This window comes from Anguilla anguilla, chromosome 19 (genome assembly GCF_013347855.1).
Source record: "Anguilla anguilla isolate fAngAng1 chromosome 19, fAngAng1.pri, whole genome shotgun sequence".
NCBI classification, from domain to species: domain Eukaryota; kingdom Metazoa; phylum Chordata; class Actinopteri; order Anguilliformes; family Anguillidae; genus Anguilla; species Anguilla anguilla.
The window spans coordinates 10,689,128-10,707,145 of NC_049219.1; the positions used below are offsets into that span (position 1 = coordinate 10,689,128).

The following is an 18,018-nucleotide window of genomic DNA, read 5'->3' on the forward strand; positions in this document are numbered from 1 at the left end:
GTGAGTGTGTGAGTGTGTGAGTGTGTGAGTGTGTGTGTGAGTGTGTGTGTGTGAGTGTGTGAGTGTGTGTGTGTATGTGTGTGGATGTGTGCGCACTTATGGTTCATTGTGCCCTCGTCTCTGAAAACATGTTACAAAACAGTTTCGTGTGACTGAGGAGAGCAGGGCTTCAGAGCTGACTCAACTACAGCCCAACGTTTCACCATAACGCCACAGAGAGGCCAGCAAAACAAGCGCCGCACAAGCCGACACAACACACACTACGCAACAACAAGCCGAGACAACACACACTACGCAACAGGACAGAAACAACACACACTACGCAACAGGACAGAAATAGAGAGTGAGAGAGAGAAGAGAGAAAGAGAGAGAGGGAGAGAGAGAGAGAGAGAGGAACCCCTGACGATCAAAGGCACGGGCTGGGCGTACCTCAGGCGTGACCTCGGTCACCCCAAACGGCTCCAGGCTCCTGTGCAGGACGTTGATGTTCAGGGAGCGGATCACCTCCTCGGACGGGACGGGCTCTGTGGCTCCGGGCCGGTCCGATGACACGTACAGCTCGATGCCGTTCTTCCTCTCCTGCGGGGGGAGTGGGAGGAGCCCGTCGCCACGTCAACAGCGCGGACACACCTCTAACCGCCCCTCACACACGTGCAAATTCGCATTCTTATCCAGAGCAACGAATAAAGAGGCACAGCATCAGGACTGAACATTCAACACTGCCAGGGTCAATGATTAACCTCTGACTGCCAGGAAAACAAGAATGTGCGCTGGCAGCTAGGAACAGACCACAGAGTGGACATACACGCCTAGTACAGAGCACAGGGCAGAGCGTGCACATGATGTAACACGTCCCTTAATAGTTAATCTAACTCAAAAGATCCCGTCCGACCATTTAAGGTCATCACAAATATGTGATCAGAATGTTCTGAACTGAACATTCTAGTGCTGATGTCACAATCACTGCTGGTAACCGAGAGCAGTGGAGTTCTAGAACACTGACGTAGACTTTTGAAGAAAAAAAAAAAAAGCATTCCAAAAAACCTGCTCTTCTAAAGGCTGAGTGAGCAGAAGTGCAGTGGGGGCGGGGCCTCACTCTGACGCCCTGCAGCGCAGCGCCGCGTATGAAACACAGCTCACAGCTGCAAGACTGCAGCCGCTTCCCACGGGACTATGAGATAGAGCCCGTGAGCAAGGTGCTAAACAGTGCCCGCCCGGCCCAACTCAAACTCCCCAAGTCACCCCGTCCCTCCGCTAAGTGAAATGAACTAACTGTGTAACGCACAGCGAGTCAGAACACCGGTAGCACTAGTCCTGGGCTTTTCCGTGCCTGAGTTTAACCGCAAGTTTAAAGCCCACAGAAGGTTTATTTGTTTATTCTACTTAGTCTCAAATGCCTCTGCACTTCCAGAAAAGAACATGGTTTTACAACACTACAGAATACAGTGCTGTTATCAACGTGTAATAAAGTATTAATAAGCGCATTCTACCCGCTTATAAATGCATCGTAACACATTAATAAACGGTGTGTGGTGCCGGGCGCTCTTACGCTGAGGCGGTTGATGTGCACCAGGCGGGGCGGGAGGTCCAGGGCGGCCGCCACGCCGTCCCGGAACGCGCGGAGCAGGGTCGCGTTCAGCTTGCGGACGTCCACCTGCAGAGCCTGGGGACGAGACGCCAACAGAGTCACCGTGGAAACCGCCGCCGCCGCAACTCTCGCCAGAATTGCCGTGGAAACCACCGCCGCTCTCACCAGAATCGCCGCGGAAACCAGCACAACTCTCCCCACCACGCCGGCCCCTTGACGATGATAATGTCATAATACCGCAGCAAGATATTAAATCAATAATGAGATTAAAACAGCTGCACTTATCACCTTTTCCTGTTCACATATTAACACTGCAAACAGGACATTCTATTCCCTGAAATATCATTCTGAGGTTATGCTAACAAACCTTAAGCAAATAAGCTAAGCAATTAGCGACTTAAGCTGGTACTTCCACCCAGAGACAGGAGTAGGAGACTTCCTCAAACCAAAAGTGCGCGGAGATACCAAATGCTATCAGTGGTACGCTGATGTGACTTGTGAACCAACTGTTGTGTCTTGCTGTGGTCAGAACAAGTCAGTGAATGACATCACAACATAGCTGTCAATCAGCCATTAAGGGGGCAAAGAATGAAGATACTTCACAGAAACATTTTGAACTGCAATTGCCAGGAACCTAAAATGGTTTCTTCCCAGAAATGAAAAGTACAAAGCAAAAATAGACTCTTTTCATTTTTTATTTCTGGCACATTTTAAAACGGTTCGATGGACAATGCACCGAAGCAGCGTGCATGAGCAGTGTATTTATTTATAACCGTGTCTACAACTGAAAACCAGAGAAAACTGGTAACAACTTTAAAATTACTCTATTAACGTTAAACGTTTGACATCGTCAGCCACCTTCCGAGCTCAATGTGAAAATGACTCGAGTTCAGATTTCCAGGAGTGCCAGGGAGCCCTGTTCTGTTCACATGAAAGGCCACTGAGTCCACTGGGAGGCGGAGTCCCGGTTCCGCTCGGCCCCGCCCACTCCGCAGATCAAAGCTCGCGCACGTGGGCTGCCGGGGCCCGTCTGCTCGGTTGATGTCTGTGATGAAAGCGAAGGGGGGCGGGGCTTACGTTTCAGATGAGGAAGGGACAGCGCGTTGTTTCAGGAGGCAGCTGCGACCCCAACTCCCACACGCACACCCAGTAGGATATTTTAAAAACACCCAAGCTTTCAAAGCACACTGCCTGGGAGATACCAAACAGATCCCCTCTCTCTCTCTCTCTCTCAGCATTTGTGCAGATTAACATATGTGCTAGCTACTTTTTGATCACTTAAACACGAAAACACAGACATATTATAAAAACAATAAAGGTGTCTAAATCGGTTTTAAATCTCAGTGTGCATAAGACAAAGTGAATGACCTGAGTATCTGGTTACCAGAGAGAATCTGTGGCTGAACATTTTTTTTTTCCTGAAAATTCCCCACCCCCTGTCCCCCCTATCCCACCATCCATCCGTCCGCCCGTCCTGACACAGACAGGCCCGAGCGAGGAGGGCTCCCCCCCTGTTCCGGGAGGTCTGCAATCTGATTGCCTCTGAATGATTCCCCATTACAGCCACATAATCGGGTTTGCGTGAAGCCAGAGGGATGGAGCCTGACAGTGCAGAGCAATAAGACACAGCAAACGCGGTGTGGGGTGGGGGGGGGGGGGAACCGCACACAGGAGCGAGGAGGGGGGGGGGGGGCGCAGCTTGTTTTTGTGAGGATAAACAGAGCGGCCCCGCTCCTGCCGCCCCCACAGCTCTGGAAACAGCGCTCGCTCTCTCTCTCTCTCTCTCGCTCTCTCGCTCTCTCCAGCACACACGACCCCCCTGGCTGTTTAACAGGAGCAAACAAACCCACATCACGCTGGCCAGCGGACTGGAAAACACAGCGCGGGTTCCGCCTGGTCCGGGTCATCGCCCCCGCCCCCCCCATCCCCATCCCCCCCCCCCCAATGCCAGCTCCGGCAAAAGCAGTTTCTGTGTTTTTCTTTTTGATTTTTTTATGGACGCACCTGACATCGACTTTCTAAGGAAACGGGAGAACACGCCCCCGCCATCTCTGACTGACTCACTCTCACTGCAACGACAACGGCTGAAATTCTCTTAGGCTTCCATGTCAGGATTAACCAGGACTCCTGACACCCCCCTCCGCCACCCCCCGCCCCTGCAGACCTGCCAATCACCACGGGACGGCGGCAGGACGGGGGGGGGGGGGGATGGTTTGGGACGGGAGCAAAAACAGGATGTAGCCGCGGGGCAGATTGCACCGGGGACAGGCCCGGTTAAAGTAATTAGAACCCTTAGGAGGGCCCCCCCCCCACCCCTGCCGCCCGCTGCCCCCCTTCCTGGCAACACATGGCACACCTGTGTGCAGGTACCAGTGAGTCACCCCGGCCCACAGCCTCACGACAGAGGAATCTAAGGATGGCGCCAAAACAGGGAGACTGACAGCCGTTTACCGCCAAAATCCCAGCGACGTCTTTCCAGAATCACATTCTGTTCAGCCTTCCCACAATGCAATGGACAAGAGAGGCAAACGGCCTCGGAGAGCGACGCCACAGCAAGCCTGCTCAGAGTTCACATCTCAGCATTAAACCCATTCAGTTCCACCTGACCTTATGACACCATTACATTTCCTGTGAAATACAATCAGAGAACCATCAGTAAAATCGATCTGACGTCTCAATTATAAACTGCACGCACATGTACACGCACACACACCCACAGCCATACTCACTCACACACACACTCACAGTCATACTCACACACACTCACACACGCACATGTACACGCACACACACCCACACCGTTTATACACACACACCCCCAACACACTCACACACACACACACACACACACACTCCCCCACAGCCATACTCACACACACACACACACTCACACACCCACACCGTTTATACACACACACCCCCCACACACTCACACACACACACTCACACACACAGCCATACTCACACACACACACACACACACACACCCCCACAGCCATACTCACACACACACACACACTCACACACCCACAGCCATACTCACACACACACACACACACCCACAGTCATACTCACACACACTCACACACACACACTCACACACACAGCCATACTCTCACACACACACACACACACACACACACACACACACCCCCACAGCCATACTCACACACACACACACACACACACATTTCCAGGCAGAGGGTAAGTTTGCTGGCTCTCTACGCGCAGGGCAGAGGTTAAGGCAGCCGCGTTAAGGTGACTCAATCGTTACGTCTCCCTGCACTCCCCCGGCACACCACCGGGGCGAGTTTCCAAAACAGAGGCGCAAACCCCGCCGCCGTCGCCACGGCGCCCAGCGGCGCGCGGCAGCTGTGCACACAACACGCTCAGCCTAATGGAGCGACCGCCGGCACTCACCGGGCAAACACACCGGGGGAGGCAGAGACAGGACGCCTCGCCCCCGTCCTCCATCTTCACTCCGCCTCCTCCTTCCTGTCAGCCCCCCCCCCGGACCCGCCGAGCGCTCACGCTCACACACGCACGCCGAACATCAACCGATAATACGCTCCCGGGCTACTCTACACAAGCCACTTCAAAGCACTTAGCGCTTTCCCATGTGTGTGTGTGTGTGTGTGGGGGGGGGGGTCTCTGTACGGGCACTCTCCCATTCCACTCCCCACCCACGCAACACAACGACACCCAAGAACCCGCAGGCTGCTGCCTCTCTCTCCCTCCCTCTCTCTCTGTCTCTCTCTATCTCTCCCTCCCTCTCTCTCTCTGTCTTTCTCTGTCTCTCTCTCCCTTTTCTCCCTCTCTGCCGCGGGTTCAGTGCGATTATTTTAAGAGATCATATCGCGTATTTATGCAGGGGTCTCACCGAACGGGCTCGCTGTCCTAAGGGAACACAAGCAGGCTACAGGGCTAAAAGACATCATTACACATTACCCGTTTACCCAGTGCACAGAGCCTTAAAGATCACCACCACTTCCTACAGCCAGGAGCGCTGCAGTCATCTGCTGAGAATCAAATTACACCTCATTGATACAATATCTCATTATACGATATGCGATTACTCCTGACATGAACAACCTCATCAATTATCTACAGAAGGTTTTACATGATAGAATATTATTTCATACTCTCGCAGGTTTCAAGCACAGTCACAGTGAATACAGTTACTTCTGGGGAGACGTTTGTGCCGTTTATATTTTTATTTTTTGGAGGGGGGGGGTTGTTTTAGATAGCTCCCCCCCCCTTCACCACTGCAGCCCCGCGTTCTCACAGCATCTTACCGCTGATTAAAAGAAGGAGGACTGGCCACTCCTCTCTGGCGATTAGCTCGAATCAGTCCCCCCAAATATAGCCCCTGCCTGGTACGCTGGGCCTCAATTAGCTTGTAAGACCGTTTCACAACAGGAAATGAAGGCTAATTGGATGACACTGGGCAGCCACCCTGCTGCCTGCTAGGCTAACATCACAGGGAATCCAATTAAGATCGTTTGCTCTTCCAGGGAATGACATAACGGGATAAAGCCAGCCACAGACAATGGAGCTGTGGGGAGGTTAAAAAGGGGAGGAGCAGAGGCAAAGGGGGCGGGACATAACTGGAATAATATCAGAAAAGCGACCAATCAGAAAGCTCCACAGGGTAGGGAGGCACAAGGATGTGCCTGATGGATCTTTTTCAGGCGGGTGCCATGGTTCTGACCTGTGGGGACTGAAGGCTACAAATCCAACTGTAAGAGGAATAAGAAAGGGGACATAAAAAAAAAATTTGTGGGATAAAGAAGAAAAAAAAAAAACAAGCAAGTGAAGGTAGGCTACTAGAGCTCACAGAGTCATTCAAAGTTAACAGGAAATACCTGCTACGGATCGTGCTAATGAGCATCAGGATGCAAAAAAAAAAAATCACATCCTCACAGACTGCAAGAGGCCTTGGTGGAGGAAACCAATGCTAGATGCTGAATGCTACAACACGGGTGAATAAGAACTACAGAGCCCAGCATGCCCCAGAGAAGCCTGCTCCTGTGAGCTAAATGTTTCATATGCAGGGAACGGTGTGACTGATTTAGGACTGCATGATGCTGCCACACCGCCCTGTTGCGCATTGAGATTCTGCCTCTGTCACAGACCCCCTCCCCGACAACAACACCGCCGTACCCTGCTCTTTCTGCACAAAGCGCCTCATCTGGCAATGCACCCGCCATCAAATCTGGTTAAATGTTTAAAGACCGGGGTTGTAAAATGAAGGTCACTGATTGGGCGAGGTGTGGGGGGGGGGGCTGTCCCAGCGGAGTGTAATTATTCGCGTTTCCCGCGACGTGGCGGGGGGGGGGGGGGGGCGTGATGGCGGATGGCGGATGGGGGGGGGGGGGGCGTGTCTGAGGGGGGTCTGACAGATTGAGGCCGGCGAGCCAGCCGGCGGACGGCGCAGGTCCCGGCGGCCGTTTCCGTGGCACCCGCGAACCTGCGGCTCAGCGGTGGATAAGCGGCCCTCGCGGCGGCTCCCGCCCCCTCAGCTTCCAGAAGGGAGAGAGAGAAACCGGGCCCTCAGAACAGACCAATCTATAATCCACGCAGCGGCACGGGACAGAGGAGGAAATAATGAGACTGTAATTAAAATACGCCACGTCCACTTTAAGGAAGTTAAGACGTACCGCGTGGTTAATGCAGCCCAGGACTGAACAGAACTGCACTGGCTTTAGCATTGCAAACAATTGCAAATGCAAATAACTCAGCGACGGGAGGCGAATATCTCTCTCGGTGCGGTCGCTGCACCCACACTCGACCCGAAGGCCTCCCGCGTGGGACGTCTGAGAAACGCGCCCCATTGTTGTCTGCGGGCCGACGGGCTGAGTGTTTTTAACAAGGCCCTGGGACAGGACGCGAGGGGCCGCGCCAAAAATAGCCACGGAGAATGAGCGGAAATTCCAGACACGTCGAAAAAAAAGGGCGGGGCCCGGGGCGGGGCGTGGGGGAAACAATGCGAGTTTTACAGCAGGGCCCCGGTGGAGGGGGGAGAGAGTTTACCCCACCGCAGTGGGACACCAGCGCCGCTGTGCTCAGGGCCTGCTTACCCAGCGCACCACGACTCAAAACAGCCAGGCGTTCCCCTCTCACACTCCGTTCTCACTTCAGTACAGGGGTGCCAAACTCCAGTCCCACGGTGCCTGCTGCTTTTCGGAATGTTTCAGCAAGACGAGCTATTCATTCAAGTCACCGATTGGCTGATAAGTCCACACGCCCCGTCCAGCACCTGCAGACGCTGCGGCCCTCTGGGACAGCAGTCTTACACCCCTGCTTCAATGGGCCACTCTGCAGTAGTCTGCACACAGCACTGTGGGAGGGTGGGCTTCTTTAAGGGGAGATCAGAGAGAAAGCAGAGGACAGGGGACAGGTTTAGGGAATGATGGTCAGGGAAATGGATGATGCGAAAATGCAGACTCTGAACTTACGGTGGTGGTGGAGGTGATAATCTTAAAATGGCGCTTCATTTGAAGCCCAAATGGCTACTGCCCTTTTAAATTGTAATCTGAGTAAATAATACTAATGATCCAGGCAAGGTACTCATCAAAAATAACCACCAGGACTGAAATTGTATTTAATAGGTATGTCTCCGGATGTCATTCACTTTTCAGTGAACTGAAAGGGGAGAACAAAATCAACCAATAGGATTCCAAAAAAGGAAAGGAAAAAAAAAAACCCAAAACAAACGCACAGGGCAGCAAAGTGCCCTGGAGGAACGGCCCTCCCCTTTGCCACCGCATGGGGATACTGCCATCTGGTGGGCTGAACAGAGTACAGCACAGCACGTAAACAGGTCACAATGCCCTGCTGGACACGCCTCGAAAAACTGCAGAGGTTTTTTTTTTCGTCCCCTCTTTCCATTCATCATTGATACACGCTGGAGACTCTCGAGCTCGATTCCATAATCCCGCCATTCAGAGGGGATAAAGCTAATCTGCCTCTTCCTGAATGCGCACAATAAAACGGCTATTTATAGATACCGAGAAGCCTGGCAGAAGCACAGGCCATAATTCTGTATAAATAACAGTTTTTTGTTTTTTTTACATTTAAAAGAAAATGTAAATTATTGCAGATAACGAAATAATGACCAAACTGTGGGAAAATGGGCCCAAATGTATTTTGCTAAAGAGACACACAAAACAGAAACGGACAGAGCCGTGCTGTAGTAATGCAATCGAAGCCACAGGCCAAATGCACACAGGAGGAAGCAGCCTTTTTATGATCCGCCCGGGCTCTCCCACAGCGAAGCGAGAGTCCGCAGCCCCTCATTCGCTGAGCACAGCGCATGTTTAGTGCAGAACGGCGTCTGGCCACCAACACAGAGATACGACTGGTCTGCTGTCAGTATCTGCATGCTGCAAACGGAACTGCGTGCTGGGCAGTATCATTGATTCACAGCTGAAATGTACACCATTAGAGTGAGAGAGTCACAAAGGGGAAGAGAGACAGAGAGAGAGAGAGAGAGAGAGAGAGAGAGCGAGCGCCTGCACAGGGCTCCGGCACGTGTGTGTGCCTCTCTTCCCTCTCCAGAGACTCCGCCCCCCAGGGGGTCACAGGCTCCGCCCACAAAACAGGTTCCATACTCTCTCACACCAGCCCCTCTCTTTCTCACTAATGAGCTTCTCTTCCAGGACTCTTCTGCTCCGCCCCTTTCCCCTCACCGCTGCCAATCATGCATGGCCCCGCCCCCTTTCCACCCTCTGCCAACCACACCTGGCCCTGCCCCCTTTTACACGTGGCAATCACACAGGTCCCCATCTCCCGTTACCGGTGCCAATCACACATGGCTCCTCCCCCTTCACCAGTCCCATTCACATTCTCTCCAAGGGCACATGGCCGGGAACGTGATCCTCCTCTGCCTTCGCCTTTTTATGTCTTTTACCAGTTAGAATTTCAAACGCTTTATTGACAAGGCATGTACATATTGACAAACCTTATAGTTCACCACTGCATTTAAATCTGAATCCTTTATATTGCCATATAATGTACATGCTGACAATCCTCAGCATACTGCTCCACCTCCCGCAGCACCACTCACACCCCCCACCCGACAGACAGCTGGCATGAAACGTGAAGGCGAGCATGTGATGAGACCTTCCTCTCCTCCCCACTTCCCCCTCCCTCTTCATCCCCCCCCTCTCGCTCTCTCTCTCTCTCTCTCTCTCTCTTTCTCTCTCTCCCTCTCTCTCTCTCTCTCTCTCTTTCTCTGTCTCTCTCTCTCTCTCTCTCCCTCTCTCTCCCTCTCTCTCTCTCTCTCTCTGTTTCTCTCTTTCTCTCGTGCCTCCGTCTTGCTCTCGATTCGCAAACCGGTCGGCGGATCGCCAGGGCGACGGACGCCCTGCGGGGCACGTGTCACGTGACCGCGCACCGCCCGGACCAGGCGCGGAGAGCGGAGCTCCGTGTGTCACAGCACACGGGAGCCCCTCCCGGCCAATCGGGTCGCACGCATCCCCTGCCCCGCCCCACGGGGAGGAGCTATTCTCAGCGCCATATTACACACAATCACACACACACAAACACACGCAGTTTAGCATAGAAATGCTGCAATGGGAGACATTTACAGCAGAAAATACAATCAGCAAAAAAGTAAACTCAATATACAATTCAGTGAGGCAATGCTGTGAACCGGCACAATGTGCTATTCTCAAATGCCAATTTAAGTCCTCTTTTGAATGTGAAAATATACTGAAGCCAAATATAATAGAAAATAGCATATTGATAGGCCCACACAATGAATAAATGGCACCGAAGCACTGCTACTGTAATACATGGCACAAAGCTACATGGGCAGGGAGAGCTCACTTAGACCTTACGAAGCACACGAGCCACCGTTACAGCTGGGTTTGCCCACAGGATTCAGGGACAGCAGTGCACCTGTGTGGAGAGCAATTTGTGCAAACATCAGCACCAAGCTCACGCACCCGTCTCAAAAAAACCATCGCCCCCACCTGCAACGGGGGGCCGGGCACGGGGACGTCTGCGGCGTGAAGGATTTATTTATTGAGTAACTAAGGGCGACAGACCCGGGGCTGCGGAGGAACCGCTAGGGCGATGGGCGCTGTCCACGGTCCTGAAACCCGAGACAGAGCTCGTAGGGCATCACCCGCTGGGCAGAATCAGATCCTCACAAAGACGAGTCCTGACTGTGGCCGGCAGCCCCAGAGGGCGGCGCGTGATTGGTCGATGGGTCGCCCGGGGGAGGAGAAGGGGGCGTTTCATTGGTCAGGACTGAACTCGTCTTGTTTCCGGCCTCTTCCGCAATAGGAAGAGGAAATCCATAGATATAACTGTCAATACCCTCTCGTTTGTCTCTGACCATTCTCAGGCCAGGAAATTAAAACCAGGACCCTTTCAAGGGTGTGTGTGTGTGTGTGTGTGTGTGTGTGCGTGCATGCGTGTGTGAGAGTATATGCATGCGTGTGTGTGCCCAAACAAGAAGCAGATGCAAAGGTCATTCAGGACCATGAAATGTCACCCACAAACTCCATCCCCCACAATGCTTTGTCCCAGCACAGCACCAGAAGCTCTTCCCTAACCCAAAAAGGCAAATCAGGAGAGAGAGAGGCCTGCGCTTCCTGCCCACGGAACCCCCCCACCTGGGCTTCCTGCAGGGACAGGGAGCGGGCGAGATAATCCCTGCTCATTTCCTGCTCCAGTAATGAAAGTGCTTTTCGCCCAGATTAGAAAGGACAGCCCGGGGAGCGATACGAATCGGCAGGGCTGACAGGACACAGGTGAAGCCCCACAAACGGAGAGGGTCATAAAAACCGCACTGCGGACGGACATAAGCCAACAAACAAATAAAAGACAAAAAAGCAGCCTGCAGATACGTCCGCAAACCACTATGTCCTTGGCCCTATGTCTACACCCTGTGTACATACTGTATATACAGACATATACACACAGGGAACTTATACAATCCAGGTAGTCATGACAAAAGCAGTGATCAACAGCCAACATATCCCAATATTTTATAATAACAGTGAACAGCAACACAATACAGGCGTGCTCATCCAGGTCTGCAGAACAGGTCATTCCCGCTGCAGCTTTGTCCATTCCTAATTTTGAGATAACAAAGGAGGAATTTAAAATGAGACTCTTCCCTTGGCTCTCCGCAGGAGACCTCTGTTGGTTGTAGAGTAACTGCAATTAAAACCACATCTTGCGTCTCTGTCTGAAAGACAGCCCAGCACAAGATGAAGCTGTCGGACGTTTGTGGCGTCTCTAGTTTCACCGGGAGCGTCCCGACTGTATGATCCACCATCATTAATATTTCAGCTGGCCCGCTGTGGCAGGGCGGGATTTTTTGGACGTGGTCCAGAACACCATTTATGTCACCATAAATCAGCCCCCCCCCCACCCCAACTCCTCCACCCCTCCACCCCTCCTTGACCTTGGACGGATAGCACACGCAGGGACGGGTGGGTTGCACCACGCAGGCACGCAGGGGGCGCGCGTACCGGCGAATCGATCGGAAAAAGGCGAGGCCCCCCGGACGCGCTCCCGAAACGCGGAGGCTCGTTAGCTCCTAACTCTCTTACGGGGGATGGGGGGGAGGGGGGGGAGACGGACGTTTCGTCGATGGCGGCCCGTCGATGCAATCCGCGGAGAAAGACGCGGTCTAACGATCCCGCCGCGGCTCTGGCGGTGAAACGGGGGGACCGGGGGGAAAGATCCGGACCCCTCTCGCTCTGGAAGAGAGCCGGACGGACGGGCGATAAATCACGGCGGGGGACATCAATCAGGCGCCCGGACGCTAAACAAGCGGGCGCTGAGCGATACACTGATACCCGTCCGTCTGTTCTGCCCGAAGGCCAAAACAAAATCCCGCTATCCTCCCGCGAGCATCGTCACAAACGCTGGGCCGCAATTAGGCCCGCTCAGCAGCCGTATATCTTTTAAGCTCCGGTACTGTCAGAGCCGGCCCGGTAACTGGAGCGGTGCGCGGCGTCTGGCGCTGCATAACGGCATCGAAACATCTCCGCTTTGTGGGAAACTGTGTCAGCGCCGCTCCCAACGAAACTGGGTCTCGGGCTGCCGTTTGTTTCCGATCGAGCCGGGCGCAGAACAAAACAAAACAAACAAACAAACAAACAAACAAACAAACCCTCGCTTCATCGCCTGGCGTCTCCCTGCCCTCAAGAGCTTGACCTGCGTCAACGTGACAAAACACACACACACACACACACACATACACTTGCGCTTGCATAAGCACACACACACACACTTGTACTCGCATGTGCACACACACACACGCACTCACACACACACACACACACACACACACACACACAGGCACACACACAGTCTCCAGATATCTCGCAGCCAATCAGAGACAGGCGGTGCAGACGAGCTGGAGCTCTGCCAGGCAGGGAGGGCTGTCACCAACCAAACGGCATCATGGGAAAATGACAAAGCAACAGGCCCCACGGCGCACTGACAGCCTTATTTACAGCAGAGCCGCCGAAGGCCAAGGCGCTAACATTAACCGCTAACATTACCCGCTAACATTAACCGCTAACGTTAACCGTCTCCAAACCCCCAGTGAGCTTCCGCAAACGTGCTCTTAGTCTCATGAAGCCTGAGACAGATTCTGTGTCTTTATTTAAATCAAACGGTCTTGCCAGGAGAGGGTTCTTTCTCATTTAACCCAGTCGTACATTCAAGGCCAAAACAAAAACCACCCCTTCATTTTATCTTGGCAAATACAGGTTGGAGAGTTCTTACGACCAAAATTAAAACATCAAAGCTGTGTTTGCGAGGAATAAAACTTGGCACATTTTGGAATTATAAAAAAAAAAATAAACGCAGTCCAAATTCAGGTCGACTTCAGACTGAATCCAGGCCAGTGATTTCGGAGGGATACACACTGCCGCTGTCACGCTGGCCCATAATGCACTGCGACTCTTCGCTGAAACATGATTGACGCACCCCTCCCGACTCCCGAGACACCGTTTCTCCCGCTGCCTGTCAGCCCCCAAGGCCAGCTGTGCACAGCCTGGCCGCCACCGCGGAGCGAGGGGGGGGGGGGCTGTCACATGGCCCAGAGACAGCGAGACGGACAGCTCGGGCTCGGGCCCTGTGGGAGTATCAGAGGTCCAGCGCCAGCAGACATCACAGGAGACAACCGCCCACCAGCATACTAATAACCACCCGCCAGCAAACTGTAACTGTAATAGGAGTACTGTGCTGTAATATGTACATCTGTACTGTAATGGGCATAACAGGACTGTAAAGGGTATAACTGTACTGTAATAGGCACAGTGTACAGTCATGGGTATATTATACCATGATAGGTATAACTGTACTCTAATAGGTATACTCTACTGTAATGGGTATAACTGCACTGTAATAGGTATACTCTACTGTAATGGGTATAACTGCACTATAATGGGTATACCTCCCCACACGGTGTACTCACCACAGTGACGATGTGCTGGGCTGAGACCGGGGCGTTCTCCAGCTCCACCTCATGCCCGGTTTGGGCCAGGAGGCTGATGCCCAGCTCTCGGGGGGCCTGGCGGAAGTGGGACCGTGGCGCTGCGTCGGCGGCAGGGGCGGCGGCGGCGGGGGGGTGCAGCTTGCCGATCCTGGCGCGGGACAGGTAGTGGAAGGGGCCCCCGTGCCTCCCCCCGGCGTCCAGGTCCAAACCCAAACCCCTCTCCTGGAGGTGCCACTGTGACCGCCACCGCCGCCGCTCGCGCTCCTGCGCACTGGCGAAGCCGCCATGGTCCCCGGAGAAGCACCCTGGGGGGGGAAGGGGGGGGGGGGGAGACACGGCAGAAGTGAGGGGACGGGTCGAACACGGTGACGGTTGCCGCGTACACGGGGGGGGTGGGGGGGGGCGTTAGACCGCGAGACGGCTCTCCGTCAAAGCCAGCCCAGATCCGGTTTCATGGCAACGCCCCGCGATGGAGAGTGAGAGGTGGAGGGAGGGAGGGACAGAGGGGCTGCTGCCATCTGCTCCGGTTCTCTCCCACAGGCAGAGAGGCCTTCAGCACCTTGGACAGCAGCGGCCCCACACACAGCCAAGCAGAGCTGAGTCTGAGCAGCAGTGTTTCCTGTAGCCAAGTCTCCTACGCCAAACTGGTCTTACTGTTTAGATTTAACACTACTGGTGTGTTTTATATGTATTTTTGTAACTTTTAACTGGACCTAAACCTAATGTGTTATTTTTTTTTGCCTTTTAACACACATTATTAAACCTTTCGCTTCAAATTTGATTCACTTTGTCGCTTTGAATTTTGTAACAAGCATGCATTCAGGCTCACAAAGGTCACGTTGTGGCAAGAAAATAAAATATGGTGGCAAATACAAAAAGGGGTTATGATTTGTTAATCCATCAGAGGGCATGGAGACCTCAATCTTTGCACATGTAAGCTCCTTGCCTGAAGCCATGTGAACCATGCATAATATCAGGCGATACAAAACCACACAGAGCCTTGCATGCAGCATGTATGGACTCTCATACATAAGATCTGGTATGTTCCGATTATCAGGTGAAACAATATGGCCGACCATTGGATACATTTTTCTGAGTTGCACAAGAGAAATGTAGATGTTCAACCGTATTACAGTATTGAGCTTTTACAAATTAGGGCCACGAGTCCTTCAAATAAAATGTAGTTCATTTTAATTTAATAGGTCTGTACAGAGAGAGAACTATAGTGAAATATAAAAAGAGGAATAGGGAAAGAGAGACAGGCAGAGAGGAAGAAAGTGCACATTGTGATATCCCTATTTAATTAACTTGCTCGCTCATGCGCTAGCGCTAGCAGCTACGGACCCTGTCCTCCTTTCACTGCTGAGTGTGGCCCAAAGAATGCCACGGTCACATGGGCACGCTCAGCCAATGGCCACGAGGCATTAGTCCCAAGAGAGGCTTGACAGGTTGGGCGACCCTGGGCACATTCCACTATATAAACTCAATAGCCAAGACACGTACAGCCAGGATGACAAGGGACAGCGACGTGACCTTCACACAGCCCCTATGTAAATATGACAGACCCGCCACAGCACAAGGTGAGCGTAGTGCTACATGCAGGGGGTTGATTGGAGTCTGGGGTCTTCAGCCGTCCATCAAATCTTTGACCTTGGAAGCTGATTGGTCGCTGGGAGACAGAGACATGCCAGTAAAACCGGGCTGCCACGCCCTCTTCTGACAGGTGCTTCGCGGTGGCTAGGAGAGTCCGTTAACCCATAATAAACAGGCCTCGGCAATGATAACACGGAGGTCTATCGTTCCTCTCACCTCCATTCAGCGGATGAATTGCTCAGTAGCCCCATTCCAATACGAGCCGTTAAGTGTCTAATCCCTGTTGCATCATGGGACCCCTGGGACTGTGCAAAGATTGTGCATTCTTGAATGGGTGATGCACAACACATAACAGCCAATATGAATCGTTCTGAGTGATGACAATGATAATGGTCACGGTGCAGCTAAAAATACCATAGATACTACATTAGTAGTTTGTAGAAATAATTATTTATAGTAGTTGGGATATTATCATTACTGCTACTACTGCGACTACTGTACTACTACTAGTACTAATAATAATAATAATAATAATAATAATTGTGGCAAGCCATTCATAACAAACGTTAAACAGTTGCAAAGTCGCCGGCACAGTAGCTATACCAGGATCTAATTGATAAAATAACATTCATATTCATTTAACTTAATGCATTCACGAATACAATAACAGACGAGCACATACAAACTACTGCCTGTGATAATCATTTTAGAACCCGATAGCCTACGTTTTTATAAAGTATAATGTTATCAAAAAGCTAACTTCTCTGTCTGTATCAAGTTTCTTTCAATCCAAATGCGAAATCTGATCATTGGACGTGATCTTTTTTTCCGTTCCGTTAAAGTCCGTTTTTTCCCCGGCTACAGCGTTGTTTCTCGGACGGTTGCTTCCTTGGTGCTGAAGAAAAGCATGCGATTGGACTGGAGGCAGGGATTTGATTGGCAACAGCGATCACCCATTAACGGGGAACAAATATTAGCGCGCACACACACACACACACACAAACGCTTCGCTTTTTACTGTTAATCTTAGCCTTGGACATCTTGCCATTCATTTAGCGATACCGCAAGGAGTGTATACATTAAAAATGCTTAATTCTTACTGTAGGAATTCTCACATCCAGCCCTAGTCGGATTTAGTCACATATTGTTTTACAGGCATACCACACATATGAACTGTATTTTCCACAAACCATCAGCTCATTTGTGAACTTGCAGAAATTCGGATATTGCATAACAAGAATTATGACCCGACAGTTCATTCAAACCGCCTCAAACGGTCACATTGCCAGCCGTCGGTTTCTTTTAATAATTACCGAAAATTACAAACTTGTCCTCATTTCATACAAAACCTTCAGATAAAACATGCACGTTGGTCAACAAAAGACTAGTTACACAAAAGAAAACCTGGATGTGAGCAAGGTTATTCTCCGCACCTGTTAACAATTACGAAACCTTACCTGCAATCTCGAGCTGGAACAAGGCGTAAACAACCAACAAGAATATGCTTCTTCCTCGCATCTTTCCGTGGGAATAGTTTCCTTCCACGTTCACATTAAAATACGATTTATTAATGTTTTCTTTCCTATCTGTGTTTCTCCTTCCGTGGTCGAGAGTCTGCGTTTGTGAACCGCTTTCTATTGAACGAATTTACGGTATTTTTTTGCTGCTCTATTTCCAAACGGTGCCTCCCCGTGCAGCAGCCACAGCGGCTTGGGTTATAGTAGCTCGCGCAGCTACTTGACGAGACCCGTCTGGGGGGGGCGAGGACTGCTGCATAATTAATAAAGGAGTAGTCTGCCGTTAAACACGCAAAGATTCCTTCAGACGTACACACGGCTTTCAGAACGTGTGTGGACCAGGTTGTAATTAAACGTACAACATATAACTGTCGCATTCTTATTAGACCATATTCTCACCGATATGCTGATATAATTATTTTTTTTCCCTGCAGGTCAGTATAATTGTTTTGTGATGGGACCAACAGAGGCACAACAGCACATAAAATACATCTATTCTAACATGAAAAATAAAAATCTTAATTGACTATCATCATGGTATTGTGTGGCTTAGTTGTGTAGGTCAGTCAGAAGGTCAAGGTTCTCCCAGGGATGTGGCCAATCACAGAGATGGCTTGGAAATGATACTCTAGCTCTTAAGAACCGATGCCAAATATGTACATCGCCCCTTTGATCTTGGGGTTCGATTTCCCTCCACCCCCCTCCCTTAGCTTCAGGGGTGCACCCAGTTACTGTAGGAAGCATGCCGTCACCAAAAGCATTCTGGGTAAGTGGACTATTGCTGTTCTCCCAGTAGCTCCAAGACAGCCCAGGCGTATGACACATCCAAGTTTTTTTTTTTTGGGGGG

General features: G+C 51.5%; 1 protein-coding gene across 1 annotated transcript in view; it reads right to left on the minus strand.

Moving 5' to 3' along the window:
- Positions 1-17,555, minus strand: part of ptprr (protein tyrosine phosphatase receptor type R) — a 44,936-nt gene extending 27,381 nt beyond the window's left edge. Inside the window, exons 1-4 of the mRNA XM_035402181.1 lie at positions 17,111-17,555; positions 14,040-14,365; positions 1,550-1,663; positions 430-579 (exon numbers count right to left, since the gene is read on the minus strand). Coding sequence (XP_035258072.1) covers positions 430-579; positions 1,550-1,663; positions 14,040-14,365; positions 17,111-17,171 — 651 coding nt within the window. The 5' untranslated portion in view covers positions 17,172-17,555. The remainder of the gene's footprint in view (positions 1-429; positions 580-1,549; positions 1,664-14,039; positions 14,366-17,110) is intronic.
- Between the last annotated feature and the right edge of the window lie 463 nt (positions 17,556-18,018).